Source organism: Myotis davidii, unplaced genomic scaffold (assembly GCF_000327345.1).
Source record: "Myotis davidii unplaced genomic scaffold, ASM32734v1 scaffold20, whole genome shotgun sequence".
NCBI classification, from domain to species: Eukaryota; Metazoa; Chordata; class Mammalia; order Chiroptera; family Vespertilionidae; genus Myotis; species Myotis davidii.
In genome coordinates, this window is record NW_006292574.1 from 706,190 (window position 1) to 721,487 (window position 15,298).

Here is a 15,298-nt window from a genome sequence, read left to right on the forward strand (position 1 = left end):
AAACCATCACCACAATCAATTTTAAAACATCTTCATCACTGTATCCATTAGCAGTCACTCCCCGCTCTCCCTCATTCCTAGCTTCAGGCAAATACTCGTCTGCTTTCTGTCTCTATAGATTTGCCTCTTCTGGACATTTCATACTAATGAAATCATATCATATGTGGTCTTGTGAATGTTTTCTCTCACTGAGCATAAAGTTCTTAAATTTCATCTATGCTGCAGAATGTTTCAGGGCGTCATTCTGCTTTATTAACAAATAATATTACATGGTGTGAATATACATTTTGTGAATCCGTCCATCTGTAGACAGACATTTGGGTTGTTTCCATATTTTGCTATTATAAATAATTCTAATTCTGTCATCAACATTGTTTGTGCAACTTTTTATGTGAATGAATGTTTTTATTTCTCTTGAGTAGATATGAGTGAAATTGTTGGGTTATATGGTAACTCTGTTTACCATTTAGAGAACTGACAAATTGTTTTGCAGAGTGCACATTTTACATTCCACCAGAAACATGTGAAGATTCTGACAGCTCCACATCCTCACCCTTACTTGTTATTTCCTTTCCTTTTCATTATAGCCATTCTAAGTGGGTGTGAAGTGGTATCTTGTGATTTTAATTTACATTTCCCTAATGACTAGTGATTAGAAGCATATTCATCTGTTTATTGGTCATTGATATATCTTCTTTGGAGAAGTGTTTATTCAAATTCTTATCTGTTTTTATTTGGATTAATTCTGTTTATTTTTGAGTTTTGTTTTTAATATATTCTTGATATATGTCCCTATCATGCACATTATTTGAAATAATTTATCTCAACCTGTGGGCTTTCGCTTTCTTGATGGCATACTTTGAAGCACTTTTTTTTTCTTTTCAAATTTTGATGAAATCCAATTTATCAGTCTTCTCATTAATCACGTGTGCTTTTGTGGCGTATCTAGGAAAGCATTGCCTAGTCCAAACCATGTAGACTTACTTCTGTATTTTCTTCTAAGAGTTATATAATTTTATCTCTTATATTTAGGTCTATCCACTTTGAGTTAATTTTTGTGAGTAGTCCTAGGTACAGATTCAACTTAATTCTTTTGCATGCTGTGCCAGCTTCATTAGTTGAAAAGATCATTCTTTCCTGATTGGATTGCCCGGGCCCTTTGTTTCTGGAAATCAATTGGCCATAAATGTTAGGAGTTATTTCTGGACCCTTAAGCTTCATCCTTAATAATTTATACTGGTACATCTATTCTTAAATCAGTACCACATCGGCTTGATTACCGTTAAAGTGCCTCTATAGATTTTTTTTCTTTATTTAATGATGATTTTAAGTTATAGCTAATTTTTGAGTTGTATGTACTTATAGGGCAAAATTCAAAATAGTTAAGTTTTTCCATTTTTAAGTGAAAGTTTTTTTACCTGTAAAATCTGAAGTCTGGAAAATCCAGTTTCTGGGCATATTGGCTCATGGTTGCAACATCCTATTCAATGTGAAATTGCAACTATTCCTCACAAGACTAAGTGACCACATATGATTTTCTTGGTTTGACATCATGTACCAATGTCTCTGAGACTGAAGCAATGTGTGGCCCATTTGTCAAATTGTTCATTTTACAATCATGGGATAAGTTTAGGTTTCCATTCTTTCAGGGTGTAAAACCACTCACAACCACACAGAAAACACCAGACAGGCAGCAAGTACAGCTCTTGAACAACCAGCCACATGTTATAACAGAACAGCTACTTTGCTATTACAGAAGAAAGCGAATGATCTCTCCACAAACCTCAATCCTTTCTTAATGACTGCTACCAGTTTTCTCAATGGTTTTAGTTAATATTATCTTTGATATGTTCAGAGAGGTGAGTAGAATGACACTTATATAGACCCCAAAGGAACATACAGACAAGCAATATTTTTGTGTTAACATTTTTAGAATATACCTACATTAATCACAAATTGAATGATGGACTTTGCTGGTACCTTGTATTTGTTTGAATTTAAAGTACTTTGCTTTACAAAATTCCCTTTGAATGAACAATTTACTGTTTATAGAAATGTCATTGTTATTATGAGTAGCTGACAATGCTAAAGGGATCTAATTAATGCCAAGTTATTCCTGCAAATAAAATGTTTTCACCTCAATGGATTTTACCTAGTGAAAATGTTTAAAATAAGTAGTCTCCTGGGTAAAATTTCTGGATTCAGAATTGCCACCCCCTCCCCAGCTTCTTATTAATATTCACAGAAAAATCTAAAGTAAACTACAAACTGCTGAAAGCCTTTAATTAGAAGTCTGTTCTCTTACTACTAGTACATTAACATTTAAAAAAGAAAAAAAATAAATTCAGAAATCACTTTCAACTTACGTTTCTGAAAGATTGAAAACTCGCTGAGGATCTCCATTCTCAATGGCATATGTTATTGGGTCTCCCTCTCGATCAGTTGCCTTCAGAGAGAAAACGTAATTCAATTAACAATTAATTGATATGGCTCCTATTCAGTACAATGTAATATAGAAACTTGACACTAACAGCACAGAATACCCATGACTAATAGCATAAATATTAAAAATGCGCTAATGGCAAGATATAAAATAAAAAGATTTCATATATGATTCCAGAATTTCTGTCATTTTATCTTATCTGAAAGTCTGAAGTGAATAAAAAATAAATTCTAAACTCATATACAATCTTACCTGGTGGGGAAACACAGTAGAGATTTTCCTAAGGTTTATGTATTTAATTTTGCCCGAGTCTATAATTTAAACGAATGTATTAAACTCTACATAAATGTTTACATGTACAGAGATTAATTAATACACTTTTTTTTTCTTTTTTCTACTCAGAATATATCAAGTCAGGAAAACATAATAGAGCCAGACAGCTTGAATTTACAACCAGGCTCCACTTATTGTGTGATTATTTCTCAATTTCTTCACTGACAAAATCAAATGCATAATAATATAAAAGTTAACAGATATTAGAAGGTTTAACTGAAACAATCTATGCCAAAGCACACAGGCTGGCATCTGCCACATTCTAAGTTTCCAATAAATATTATCCTGCCTCCCTTCTCCTCCTGCCACTCCAGTAAGAGAAGATTAAAACCTATAGCTTCTGACTTTGAGTTCTGGATTTCTCTTACCCAAAATAAAGATACCACTCTACTCTGTGGCACTGGGAAAGGGAATTTGATCTAAAATGTAAAGCATTCGAGATGGGTCGGGGAGGGATAAAAATTTTTTTAAAAAAATGTAAAGCATTCAATAATTTCTTTTTCCAATGAGTCCTTATACCCATTACAGAAGAGATGAGTAAAAACAACATAAATATCCTATGTAATAAAGAGCTAATATGCTAATTAGACCGAACAGCAGAACAACTGTCTGGACAACCTTCCAGACGAAGCCAGGGCTGCAAGGGTTGGCTGAGGCAGCTGGGGCTGTGAGGGCGAACCCCTTGCACGAAATTTGTGCATCAAGCCTCTAGTAGATGATATAAAAGGGATATAAGAAGGATCTATCTAAGTATGATCCAGGGGAGAGGATGAATCTGAGAAATGGCTAAAAGGATTTTATTTACAGGTTACTGGCCCAGCTCCCATGTCCAGAACAGCAGGCGCTGTTTCCACTGGTAGATCAGATGGCTTTGCCGTGCATTATTACATAGCCCTGGTTATAAACAACTCTATCAACTACCACAATGAATGGATGGCCAGGAGTCTCTCCCAGACTACCACAACCTGAGTCCTGAAACAACTGAATAAGAACAGATAATATTTAGAAGGTGCCAGGTTCTACGGGAGAAGCTTTGCTGGATTATTTATGCCATATCTGGAGGCTGTGTTTTATCATTAAAAAGCTCACATTAATTTTTTTCTGTTTTTCTCTTTCAGTCATTTTTACCTATCAAATTGCTATCAATACTGTCATTTTTTGTTTGTTTGCTCATTGGTGTGTGGGTTTTTTTGAGAGAGACAATTTATTGTTTTGTGTTTTCATAAATGCCAGAAGAAATAGATTCTGAAGCATGATAGCTTTGTGCAAATCCAGATTAAGGTTGATTCTTTCTTAATAGGTCTACTCTAATATTTATTCCTTTTATGGGATGAGGTCACTTTGATTGTGGTGTCATTTTATGTATATACATCCTTATTTTGTTATGTTACTAAAATAATAGAGAATAATTCTTAGAGGATTCTTAATTTTTCCCCCTGCTAAATTAATTACTTCCACCCCTGAGATACTTTAAAGTATTTCTTTAGTTTTATTTGATGGTTTAAATGTCGGGCTTTTAAGGATTGTGGGAGCCAATAATTTTCCTACTTGATTCTCATGTGAGGTTATGCCCATATTGGAAGCTTTGAAGACTCAGGATTTAGAAGGAAATCCTCATTTGATTGTTTTCTTTCTTTTATCCTCTTAGGAAATTCCTTGTTGTTATTTCAGGATCTGTGGCAAATGGTGTAGTAATTAGAGAAGATTCATAATGTCTCAGTCAACTAAACAAGGGGAAATGATGTCATCTGGCTCAGAGTTCTTAAATCTATCCATTACAAGTGTTAGCTCTAGTATAAATACCATATATATCTACTTGCCAATATCTAAAGGGAGAAATAACACAGAAAACAAGTAATTGGAGAAATCAGCAGAAGAAAGAATTCTTAAAGTATTAAGATTTGATCATGTGCATATATGTGTCCTAAAACACATTTGTAAAATCGTTACAAAATTTTTTTTAATTATGATTCTAGCTAGCCTTCTCTAAATGATCGACAGAAATTTATATATGTTATTGAATAGTGAATCTTCAAGTTAAAATTAGAAACTATATTTGCATGCCTTTTCTCATTTAAGTCTCATAATAACCTAATAGGTGAATGCAAAATACACAATATTTCAATTATATTACTTTTCTGACACTATTCCATTTTGAGTTCTTTATAATTTACTCAATTGGAAAATACATAATTTTTTAATTTAGAGATAATAGTAACTTTAATTTTTAAAGAATCACTTATCCTTAGTATAAAAACATTCCTATATTTTTATTTTCATCAGTCAGGTCAAATCTGAGCCCTTCACTAAAGGTCTGAGAGAAGTATGGGGGCACTCATCTTCCCTACATTTTACTGGGTAGGCTCTGGAGCCAGCTGGTTCCAGTCCTGGCTATTCTATCTCCTCTCAGGATAGATAGATACCTACCTACGAAAGGAAGATAATAACAATAACACTGATAGTTTTCACTCATTAATTCAATAAACACTAATTGAACATTTTTACTGTTTTAAACACCAGAACAACAGAAACCAGTGAACAACAGAAAAAAAATTCTTTGTGCAGTTTATATTGAAACTTGGAGAAAGAAAAAAGCAATTAATTAAAGTTTATAGTTTCAGATCCAAATAAGTGTTATTAAAATATAAAATGATTCAGGAAGGACAGATAGGGAGGACAGAGTACGGATTTTCACTTATTTATAGACTATCAGGAAAATGTAGTAAACACTTATAAAAGGTAAGAGAGCAAGACACATGGAGAAGGGCTTTCTAGGCAGAGGGCCTGGCAAGTGAAAAGGCCATGGGGCAGGTACATGCCCAGTGAATTGAGCAGCAGGAGCAAGGAGCTCCTGTTGTATTTAGCCTCAGATAAACAACCCGAGGTCATGATTGAATGAGGCTCACTTTGAATAGCTAGCAGTAATGGAATTTAGTCATTGGTGTTCTGACACATGTTTAGCAACATGATAAATTAAGACAAAGCTGGTTTTCTCTTTCTTTTTGCTTGAAGGACAAAAACTATCTTTAAAGATCAAAGCAACTACTCTTTCTAGCCTGCTCCACCAAATTAATCACTGCATCTAAATTGAAGCCACCCATTTTTCAGAACCACCAATTCGGACATAAAAGTATTAAGCAGTGTGTTTAGACACTGTTAAGTAGGAATTTTGCTCAAGAAACAAATCTTCACTAATCTAATATTCTGCTCATGTTAAAGACAAATGCAGCCATCAAATACCACTAGGTAGCGTGCACTCTATACACAGAATGATTCTACACATTTCACAGGACATTGAGACAAAGTACCTGCCCTTAGGGATTTTAACATAGATCAAAATCAATAGGTTTAGATAATCTTTTCTCTTCTCACTTAGGCAAACAAGTTCTGATTTATGTTATTAAACTACCTGAGATTAAGTACTGAAGTTCAGTATAGCAGAGTTTCCCAAAATGTGGCTGGGTATCCCTGGTAATAATTTGTTGGCCCTTTAACAAAATGTTAATGTTTAATAATATATTTTAATATTAATTACTGTGTATGTTTTATGGCAAGTAGTGTTGTGTTTGTCATTTATGATTCTGATATAAAATTTCCTTTTTGAAATCAGTTTATTTGTGGAAAAATGTCAGTTTATTTAATTTTATAAAATATGTCAAGTATTATGAAAAATAACATGCAAATATAACAGAGCTGCAACTTGGAAATGCAGCTAATCTAGAATGGCACTGTAATGCATGAGAATACCCTAAATCCTTAAATTCCATCCCTCTGTTATGATTCATGTTGCTACTTTATTCCTTCTCCCTCTTCCCTATGTGGTTATTTAACACTTTCTCCTCAGGATTCCAATTTATCCTACCCCATCTTTATCCCCAGCCAGTGACCCTAATTTCTGTTTAACTCAGAAAAGGGAAGCAATTTTCCAAAAGCTTTCCTTAGCTTTCAGGATATTTGTACTCCTGGGTCTTCATTCCTGGTTCTTCTGCCTCCTCAGCACTTTACAATCAATCTCTGATTATCTTCCACATTCAGTTGCTTAAGAATGTCATCAAATCTCCAAGATTTAAACATGACTTAAATGCTCAAAACTGCAAATGCATATTTCTTCTAGCCCATACTGCTTTCCCAACTCATACCCCAATGTCTACTTGACAGCTTTTATGATGTTAAAAAATATTTCAAATTAAATATGTAAAAAAGTGACTTCCTCTTCCTTCAACCTTCTATTCATTCAGGTTAAGGGAAATTCAATCCTTACAGTCACTCAGGCTATATTTTACTAGGCATTTTCAACTTCTATCTTCTTCCCCATATCCCATCATCAACAAATCCTTAGTTTCTACCTATCTATAATAATAAAAGCATAATATGCTAGTTAGACCAGACATCCTTCCGGACATCCTTCCAGGATGAAGCTGGGGCTGCAGCTGCAGAATCCAGGCAGCCACGGCTGCCAAGGTCTACTCTGCACAAATTTCATGCATTGGGCCTCTAGTAAAAATATAACAAGATTTAAACCACTTCTCACCATCTCCAGAATATCACTCTAGGCTTTGTCTTGTCTACTAAAATAGCTCCATAACTAATTCCCATAATTTTTCATATGTCTCCACTACAGACTATTTTTCAAAGGAATTCATAATGGTTCCTTTTTTTTTTAGGGCTGGGAATGATATGTATTTATTTAAATCTTTATTGTTGAAAATATTACATTATGTCCCCCTATTAATACCTTCTAGCCTGCCCCTGGTCCTGACCCCAGCCTTCACCACCCTATTGTCTCTTACATTTTAACTCTTTTACTGCTCTACTCAAATTCTTCCATTCGTACTTAATTTCACTTAGAGAAGTTATCTTCACACCTCCAGCATTACTGATATCATTTCTATGATTTTCCTCCTCTCTTTCTTTACTGCACGAGTATTTTTTATTCTCCCTCAAATACACTGGGCAGGCCTGAACCTCAGGGCCACTGTACTTGCACCTGATAGACTCTTCCCCAGATACCCCATGGCTCATCCTTTCACCTTCTTCAACTCTTTGCTAATGTCAGCCCAGTGAAACTGTCACTGATCAAATTGCAATTCCTACCTGTGCTCTCCATTTTCCTTCCTGCATGATTTCCACATAGAATCCATCATCTTCTAAATTCTGTATAACTCACTGATATATTCAGTTATAATTCTCCTCCTCCTACTAGCATGCAAGCTCCATGTGGCAAACCTATTGTCCATTTTTGCTACTGATATGCCTTAGTACTTATAGTTAGGGCCTGCCTTTGCACTTCCTACAACCAAGAGGGTAAATTCACTGTAAGGAAGGAAAAACAGTGAACCAGGTTTGCCTTGTGTTTTAATTAATTATATTTAAATTAGTGTCCCGGTGCATGAAATTCATGCACATTAAAAGGGAAGAGAACCAGACCCAGCTGGCCCCACCCCCATTGGGCAAGACCCAGCCCTGGCCAGCCCCACCCCTATCAAGCCCCGCTGGCGGGGGACACAGTCATGTGTCATGTCCCTGTGCACACGCCTCACCACACACGCAGCCGCCTGCTGATTGGTCGTTACGGCGTGAGGACGTCATGACCATTAGCACATTAGCTCTTTATTATATAGGATTTGATTTCGTCTTCTTCTTACATACTCCACGTGTATCTCTCTCAATTAGTTCTAATGTTGAGAGAAAAAAAGACACCCTGTTTGCCTTTGAGTGGGAACCCCAACTACGGGGGCCAAGGAGCAGTTCACCTGGAGCAAACCGCCACAAGGATCCAAGAACCCCCCTACTCTCTTTAGTGGAGCAGTAGCATCTGATCTAAGTTCCCAGGACAGGACTTGAGATGTGTTCTACTTCAATATGTAGACGACCTCCTACTGGCTAGCTCCATGCAAACTCAGTGCTGGGAAGGAACATGAGACCTTCTGAGACTCTTAACTAAATCAGGTTACTAGGTGTCCAAGAAAAAGGCACAAATCTATCAGAAAGAAGTCAAGTATCTAGGCTTCCATATCACCCAAAGGAAATGAAGGCTAGGGACTGAAAGAAAGCAGGCAGTATGCGCCATCCCAGTCCCGAGCACTCGGCGGCAGATTCGGAAATTCCTAGGAGCAGCAGGGTTCTGTCGAATTTGGATCCCAGGGTTTTCAGACCTAGCTAAGCCTCTCTATGAAGCTTTAAGAGGAGAAGAGAAGGCACCCATCAACTGGGGTGCCAAGCAGGAGAAAGCCTTCATCACCATAAAGGCAAAACTTACCGAGGCCCCAGTACTAGGGCTACCAGATGTGACAGGAGACTTTAATCTTTTTGCTCACAAGAACAGCGGGGTAGCCCTAGGAGTTCTAACCCAGGAGTTTGGACCCTGGCAAAGACCAGTAGCCTATCTCTCCAAGCAGATTGACCCAGTTGCCTACGGGTGGCCCCCGTGTCTCAGAGCCCTTGCAGCCATGGCATTATTAGTGAAAGAAGGGGATAAGCTTACCCTGGGACAAAACTTAAATGTAAAAGTACCTCATTCTGTTGTTACCCTAATGGAAGCTAGGGGGCAAGAGAATGAAGAAAGGCTGGTGGATACTCCCAGATCATAGGGTCTATGTCCTAGAACTCACTCATTTAGGGAAGACTGCCCTAGAAGCTTTGTTATGCAGATAACTACCTAACTGCCCATCTTCCCTCCTTATGTGCCTCAGTCTCTCAGCGTTGCCTCCTCTGTGCACAGAACAATGCCAAACAGGGACCTATAGAACTGATAGGAGTTCAGCGCTATGGGCAAGATCCCTTTGAGGACTTAGAAGTAGATTTTACAGAAATAGGGCCTAGCAAAGGAAATAAATACCTACTAGTCTTTGTTTGCACCTTTTCAGGCTGGGTCGAGGTATATCCCACTCACACAGAAAAGGCGAGATAAGTCACTAAGACATTGCTGAAGGACATAATTCCGCGGTATGGAATGCCTCTGACCATAGGGTCTGATAATGGCCTAGCCTTTGTAGTGGAAATAGTACAACAGGTAGCCAAGGCTTTAGGAATTAAATGGAACCTACATACAGCTTACAGGCCTCAGAGTTCAGGGAAAGTATGTAGAGCACATGAACCGGACTCTCAAGCAGACAAGAACCCAGGAAAGAAATCATCCCTGCATCCTGCTCAGGAAAAACCAGCGGACTCACCTTTCTTTTCTTTTTCAAACTGTTATGGGATTTGGGGAACCCAAGTTAAATAATATGTATTCAAAACTGAAATACAGGACATTGAATTCTTCAGTGTTTTTCAGTAATTATTTCAATGCATATATTTTTTTGCTTATGTTTAAATCTAAACTGAATTTTTTTCTTAGCTCCAAATCAACCATTGCTTGGTAGGTAAGTACAGACTCACCACAGGCACTTCTCAACATCAACTGCAATCCTATTGTTTTCCCTAGACAAATGACACCCATTAGTTTGTTGAGTACACTTCAGTAACACTGTTTTTGTTTCTTTCTACTTATCAAAATCTCACAGAAATAACTGCATTTGCATAGTTAAGCTTTAAACAACACTAGCTGCCAGTATGTGAAGCAATAAATAGCTCTAAGGAATGCAGTAAGCACTGAGGTTTATTGCCAAATTACTAAAGGTAATACTGATTACTGTTATTAAAATTCCAGTAGCTATCAAAAAATTGCCCAAACATGTACTCCACATTCAAGCCCATATTTCAAATTAGTCCTCTTTTATTTAACTTTTAGGAAGAGCAGAATGGCTTAATTTAGGTCAATAAAAATAAACAAGATACAACAAAAACTTTTTCCAAGCAGCTTTAGAAATTGTTAACTTCTCTTTGGGTCATACGTAGTCTTCTGACATTGAAGTAAATAGAGAATTTTATTTTCTGCTATGGCTATACATTTTTGTTTCAAGATCTGTTACAAGAAGGAGTTTGTTAAAATGTCGTCTCTACCACTTCCACAAAATTTGATAACAAAAACCCCACATGCACAGATATATTAGTTAACTATTGTCTAGAAAATTAGAAAGAATTCTCTAAGGCTTTAAGGAAAGATAGAAATAAGGAAAGGAAAGATTAGAAATGGCCTAGCTAGGTAATGAAGATCATTTTGAGTTGTCTTTTGCCATTATCTCCAAAATATCTCTTAACAAAGAGATATTCCTACAATCCCTCATAAAACGTTCATTAAAAATGTATATCTTATAATTTACCTTATTGTTCTGGTGACTATGATCTACTAAGACAGGGTTTCTCAATTTCAGCACCACCATCTTAGCTAGGTAATTTTGCATTACTGTATCCTCCACCTCTACCCCTACATATCAGTTTAGAAATACAAAGCAATAAATGCTTTGTAAAAGCATACAATTCTTGGAACAGCAAAACATACCTGAAGAAAATGCTAAAATACATCTTAAAATGTGTCTTTCTACTTCTAAATATATGCAAGCAGTTTTTTAAAATAAGTTATGTTTTAATTTCATTACAATACCTAGAGGTATTTATTACAGTTCATTACTCGAGTATATTGTCTTGCAGAAAACTTCCCACACATCCATTCCCTTTCACCTCATCTGGAGGCCGCATGACCTCAAGTCTTCATTTCAGATTTAATCAAGAACAAGATGGTTCTTATCATCTCTATGTCCTAATTACGGAGGCTGTGTGACAGGAAAAGTCCACACAGAGCTAATCAATAGAGAGAGGGGGAACATGCCTGAGACTGATGACCCTGTTTGAAACCTTAGTTCTATCCTTTCTTGAAATCAGATCCATTGGATTTTCAATAACTCTTTATTGATTGCATGGTATATTCCAAGTATTATTTTTGTTGCTGAAGATACAATAGTGAATAAAACAAAGTGTCTGTCATTGTGAAACTAATATGTTTGGCATACTGATAGGTAAGATAACACAAAATAAATAAAGAGTGCACAGGGTAAAAGTAAAGTAGGTATGTATTCTGAGACATTTTATTGTTATTTTTTTAATATATAAGGTGATGAGGAAGGACCATTTTGCTAAAGAGAAACCTCTGGGAAGGGAAGACAAGACATAAGCCATGTGAATGTCTTGGAAAGGAGCATTTCAGGCAGTGAAAACAGCAAGTGGAATGGTCCCATGGCCGGCATGGCCCCATGTGCAAAGCAATGTCCTATGCCTGTGGTCAGCAAACTGCAGCTCGCGAGCCACTTGTGGCACTTTGGCCCCTTGAGTGTGGCTCTTCCTAAGCCTCAGGAGTACCTTAATTAAGTTAATAACAATGTACCTACCTATATAATTTAAGTTTAAAAATTTGGCTCTCAAAAGAAATTTCAATCATTGTACTGTTGATATTTGGCTCCGTTGACTAATGAGTTTGCCGACCGCTGTCCAATGCAACTAGAATAGAAAGCCTGAGAGGATATAGGATGAGAAGTGTGAGGTGAAGTCAGGTGGGTATCAGTCATTTGCTTTTATTCTGGGTGTTCTGGGGAAGCCGCTGGAAGAATTTCAGAAAGAAGTGATCTTAGTTAATTTTTAAACATCTGTCTGTTGTGTCAGTGAAAGGATGTTGTGTCATGGTGCGATGAGAGTACAGTCCAGTAATGTAGGCACACACTGATGGTGGCTAGGATCAGGATAAAAGCAGTGTGAGTGGTAAGAAATGGTGAACTTTTGGATATATTTTGGGACCAACAAGCTTTGTTAATTGATAGGAAATGAGAGGGGGGCAATGAAGAAAGAGAAAAGTCAGAGATGATTTGAAGGGTTTTGGACTGAGAATTTGGAAAAATGAAGTCACTTACTGAATATATGAAAATGAAGGAGGGCCATTGTTTTTCTAGGGGATCAGAGAAGTATTAGGAGTTGAGTATGAGACACATTAATTTTGAGATGCTGTGATAATACTATGATTTGGCTGCCAATCCTCCCTTCAAGGGACAAATAAATTATTCCCAGATATGTTGAAAATGTTGACTGCTGAGGGGTTTCAGCTGCTTTTCTTATTCAGAGAATGCCTACCTTGAAAAATTCAAACTGCTTTCTGGGGCAACCTGCGTCTGACTCATGGGTACAGGTATATAAAGGGCCTACCTCCTTCTACCAACCTTCTGACTCCAAAGGGCTATCGCAGCCCTAGAGCTTTCTAGAGACTCAATTGAAGCCTTTATTTGGATTGCACTGAAGCTCAACTTCTCCCTAAACCTAATCCTGCTCCCTTCCTCCCCTTTCCACAGAACTTGATTCCAAAAAGACTCCCTAATAAACATCCTGAAACTGAATTTTTATATCAAAGTCTGCTTCTTTGGAAACTTAACCTAAGACAGTGGTTACTTCATATCCCAAAGTAAATATTGATATTACACTTGGAGGTGGGTCTGGAGTGTTAGGGCAGTGAGCTAAACTGGATATGTGAATTAGAACTTGTGAGCACATAACAATTTGAACCTATTAAACAAGATAAAATAATTTTAGGAGTGATTGTAATGAAGATTAGAAACTTAAGCCTTAGGACATTTCAACTTTTAAGAGATAGGATAGCCAGAGAGGGTGAAGAAAAACACCAGGACACTATGGTGTTCTGCTAGTTGACAAAATAAATTTTTAACAAGGAATTAATTATCAATTCTTACTCATGAATAGAGTAAGATGAGGAATTGATTTGAGAATGGAATAGGAATTGGGACCACAAAAAGAGCCATGTCAATTGTTTGATGTGATTGTAATCTTGGTTATAGTAAGGTCAAAGGACAATAGGAGAAATAAAATCAGCAAAACTTTCTTCAGGAAAATATGGATAACATATCTGAGTGGTTTCCATAATGAAGGAAGCCGAGAAATGGGTAAGTTGCAAGACAACCAGGGGACATGTGTGCAGAACGTGGCGGTATTGGCTGCAGCGGGATGATGGAGCAGGTGAGTGGAGGCGCTGGTTGCTTTCATCAGGGCAAACCTCTGTTGGTTACTTAAAATTCTTTACTCCTGCACCGCCGCAGTCCCGCCCAGTGCTCACATCTGCTTCCTGCACTGGTGCTGGCTCCGCTCACACTTGCTGCCAGCACTGGAGCTACCACTTTTACCCTCTGTCAATGCTGGAGCCACTGCTCGCACCCACTGCCGGTGCCTGGCTCCGATTCTGATTACATGTCACCATCAATAGGTGCGAGCGGCAACTGCCGGCCCTGATTGCCCCTGAGGGCTTCTCCACCTCCCCCTGCTCCTGAGGGGTGATCAGGGCAACAGCTGCCACTCACACCCGCTGCTGGCGCTGGCCCCAATTGCTCCGTGCAGTCAGCGGGTGTGAGCAGGGCCAGCACCATCAGCGCATGGAGTGGCAGCGGCTGGAGCGGGGCTGCCGGCAGATGGGACTGGAAGGCCACCGCAGGAGGGGCTGGGCAGGGGTGCAGAGGATGAGCCGAGACCCGCCTCTGTGCCCACCACGGCCCCACAGCCCTCAGTTCCTTTTAAGGTTCACAAATTCCTGCACTGTTCCCCTAGTAATGATATAAAAAATTTAGACTCAATTTATCTAGAGTAAAATCTGGAGTAGATCAGAAAACTTTAAAATAATTTGACAGGATGATTTTATATCTGTTGAATCTAATGGTAAAAATTGGGCTTTTATTCCTTGTCTTTTGTCTCTTATTTTTCTAGTAATTCATTTAAGTGCATCCTTCATTACAGGCTCTTGAGGAGCATTGATCTAGTATGCAAATGGAGGAAACAGTTTAGATAAGAATAGAGAGCATGGGAGAGGGAGAGATATAAACATCCTTGAGAGAGAATCAATGATTGGCTGGCTCCTGTTTGCCCCCCATGGGGGGTTGAGCCCACAACCCATACATGTGCCCTGACCAGGAATGGAACCGTGACCTCCTGGTTCACAGGTTGATGCTCAACCACAGAGCCACACTGGCTGGGCTGAACTTTTAGAGAATTAAAAACAAAACATGAATACAGGTGCAAAGAGGCTTGGTACATGTGGTGATGGAAGGCTGAAAACATCTTCATCCAAATGTTGATGACAACTGGGAGCAGGATGTGCCACAAGAGAGCTATTCTCCTTGTGAGTGAACCTCTGCCTCCAGGCTGAATACAAACCACAAATTGTTACTTGTGTCCACCTGTCCCACCAGCTACAGCACATCTGCTTTACGCTCTGTATTATCAGAAGAGGCTATTTCATCTTATTTATTTATTTTGAAGTTCAAAAGAACTTGAGAATATGGCTGTATTTCTGGCACCATATCAAGTTTTCTAAGCTACTAGCCCTCTGTGAGGGAAAAATAAGATTATTTTCACCCATTTCCTAGGTGTCCTATTTCTTGTTAAATTGTAAATCAGAGACAGAAGTGAAGTCTAACTCTATTAAAACATGCATTTGAGTTATAGCATACAGCTGTTCTAGGGCAAAATTGCACATTTTTAAAATCATGTTTACTTTCTTCTTAAGAAAGCAGGGTCAAAGAAAAGATGATTTAAGAGATAACTGTTTTAAATGTATCAGACCGAGGGTTCTGCTTTCCCTAACCTCCCTGTTACTTC

General features: G+C 37.9%; 1 protein-coding gene across 2 annotated transcripts in view; it reads right to left on the reverse strand.

The window, feature by feature from the left end:
* Positions 1–15,298, reverse strand: part of PCDH15 (protocadherin-related 15) — a 516,985-nt gene that overhangs the window by 187,268 nt on the left and 314,419 nt on the right. For both annotated transcript variants that reach the window (XM_015565490.1, XM_015565491.1), the window contains exon 15: positions 2,367–2,446. In XM_015565490.1, the coding sequence (XP_015420976.1) occupies positions 2,367–2,446 (80 nt within the window). The remainder of the gene's footprint in view (positions 1–2,366; positions 2,447–15,298) is intronic.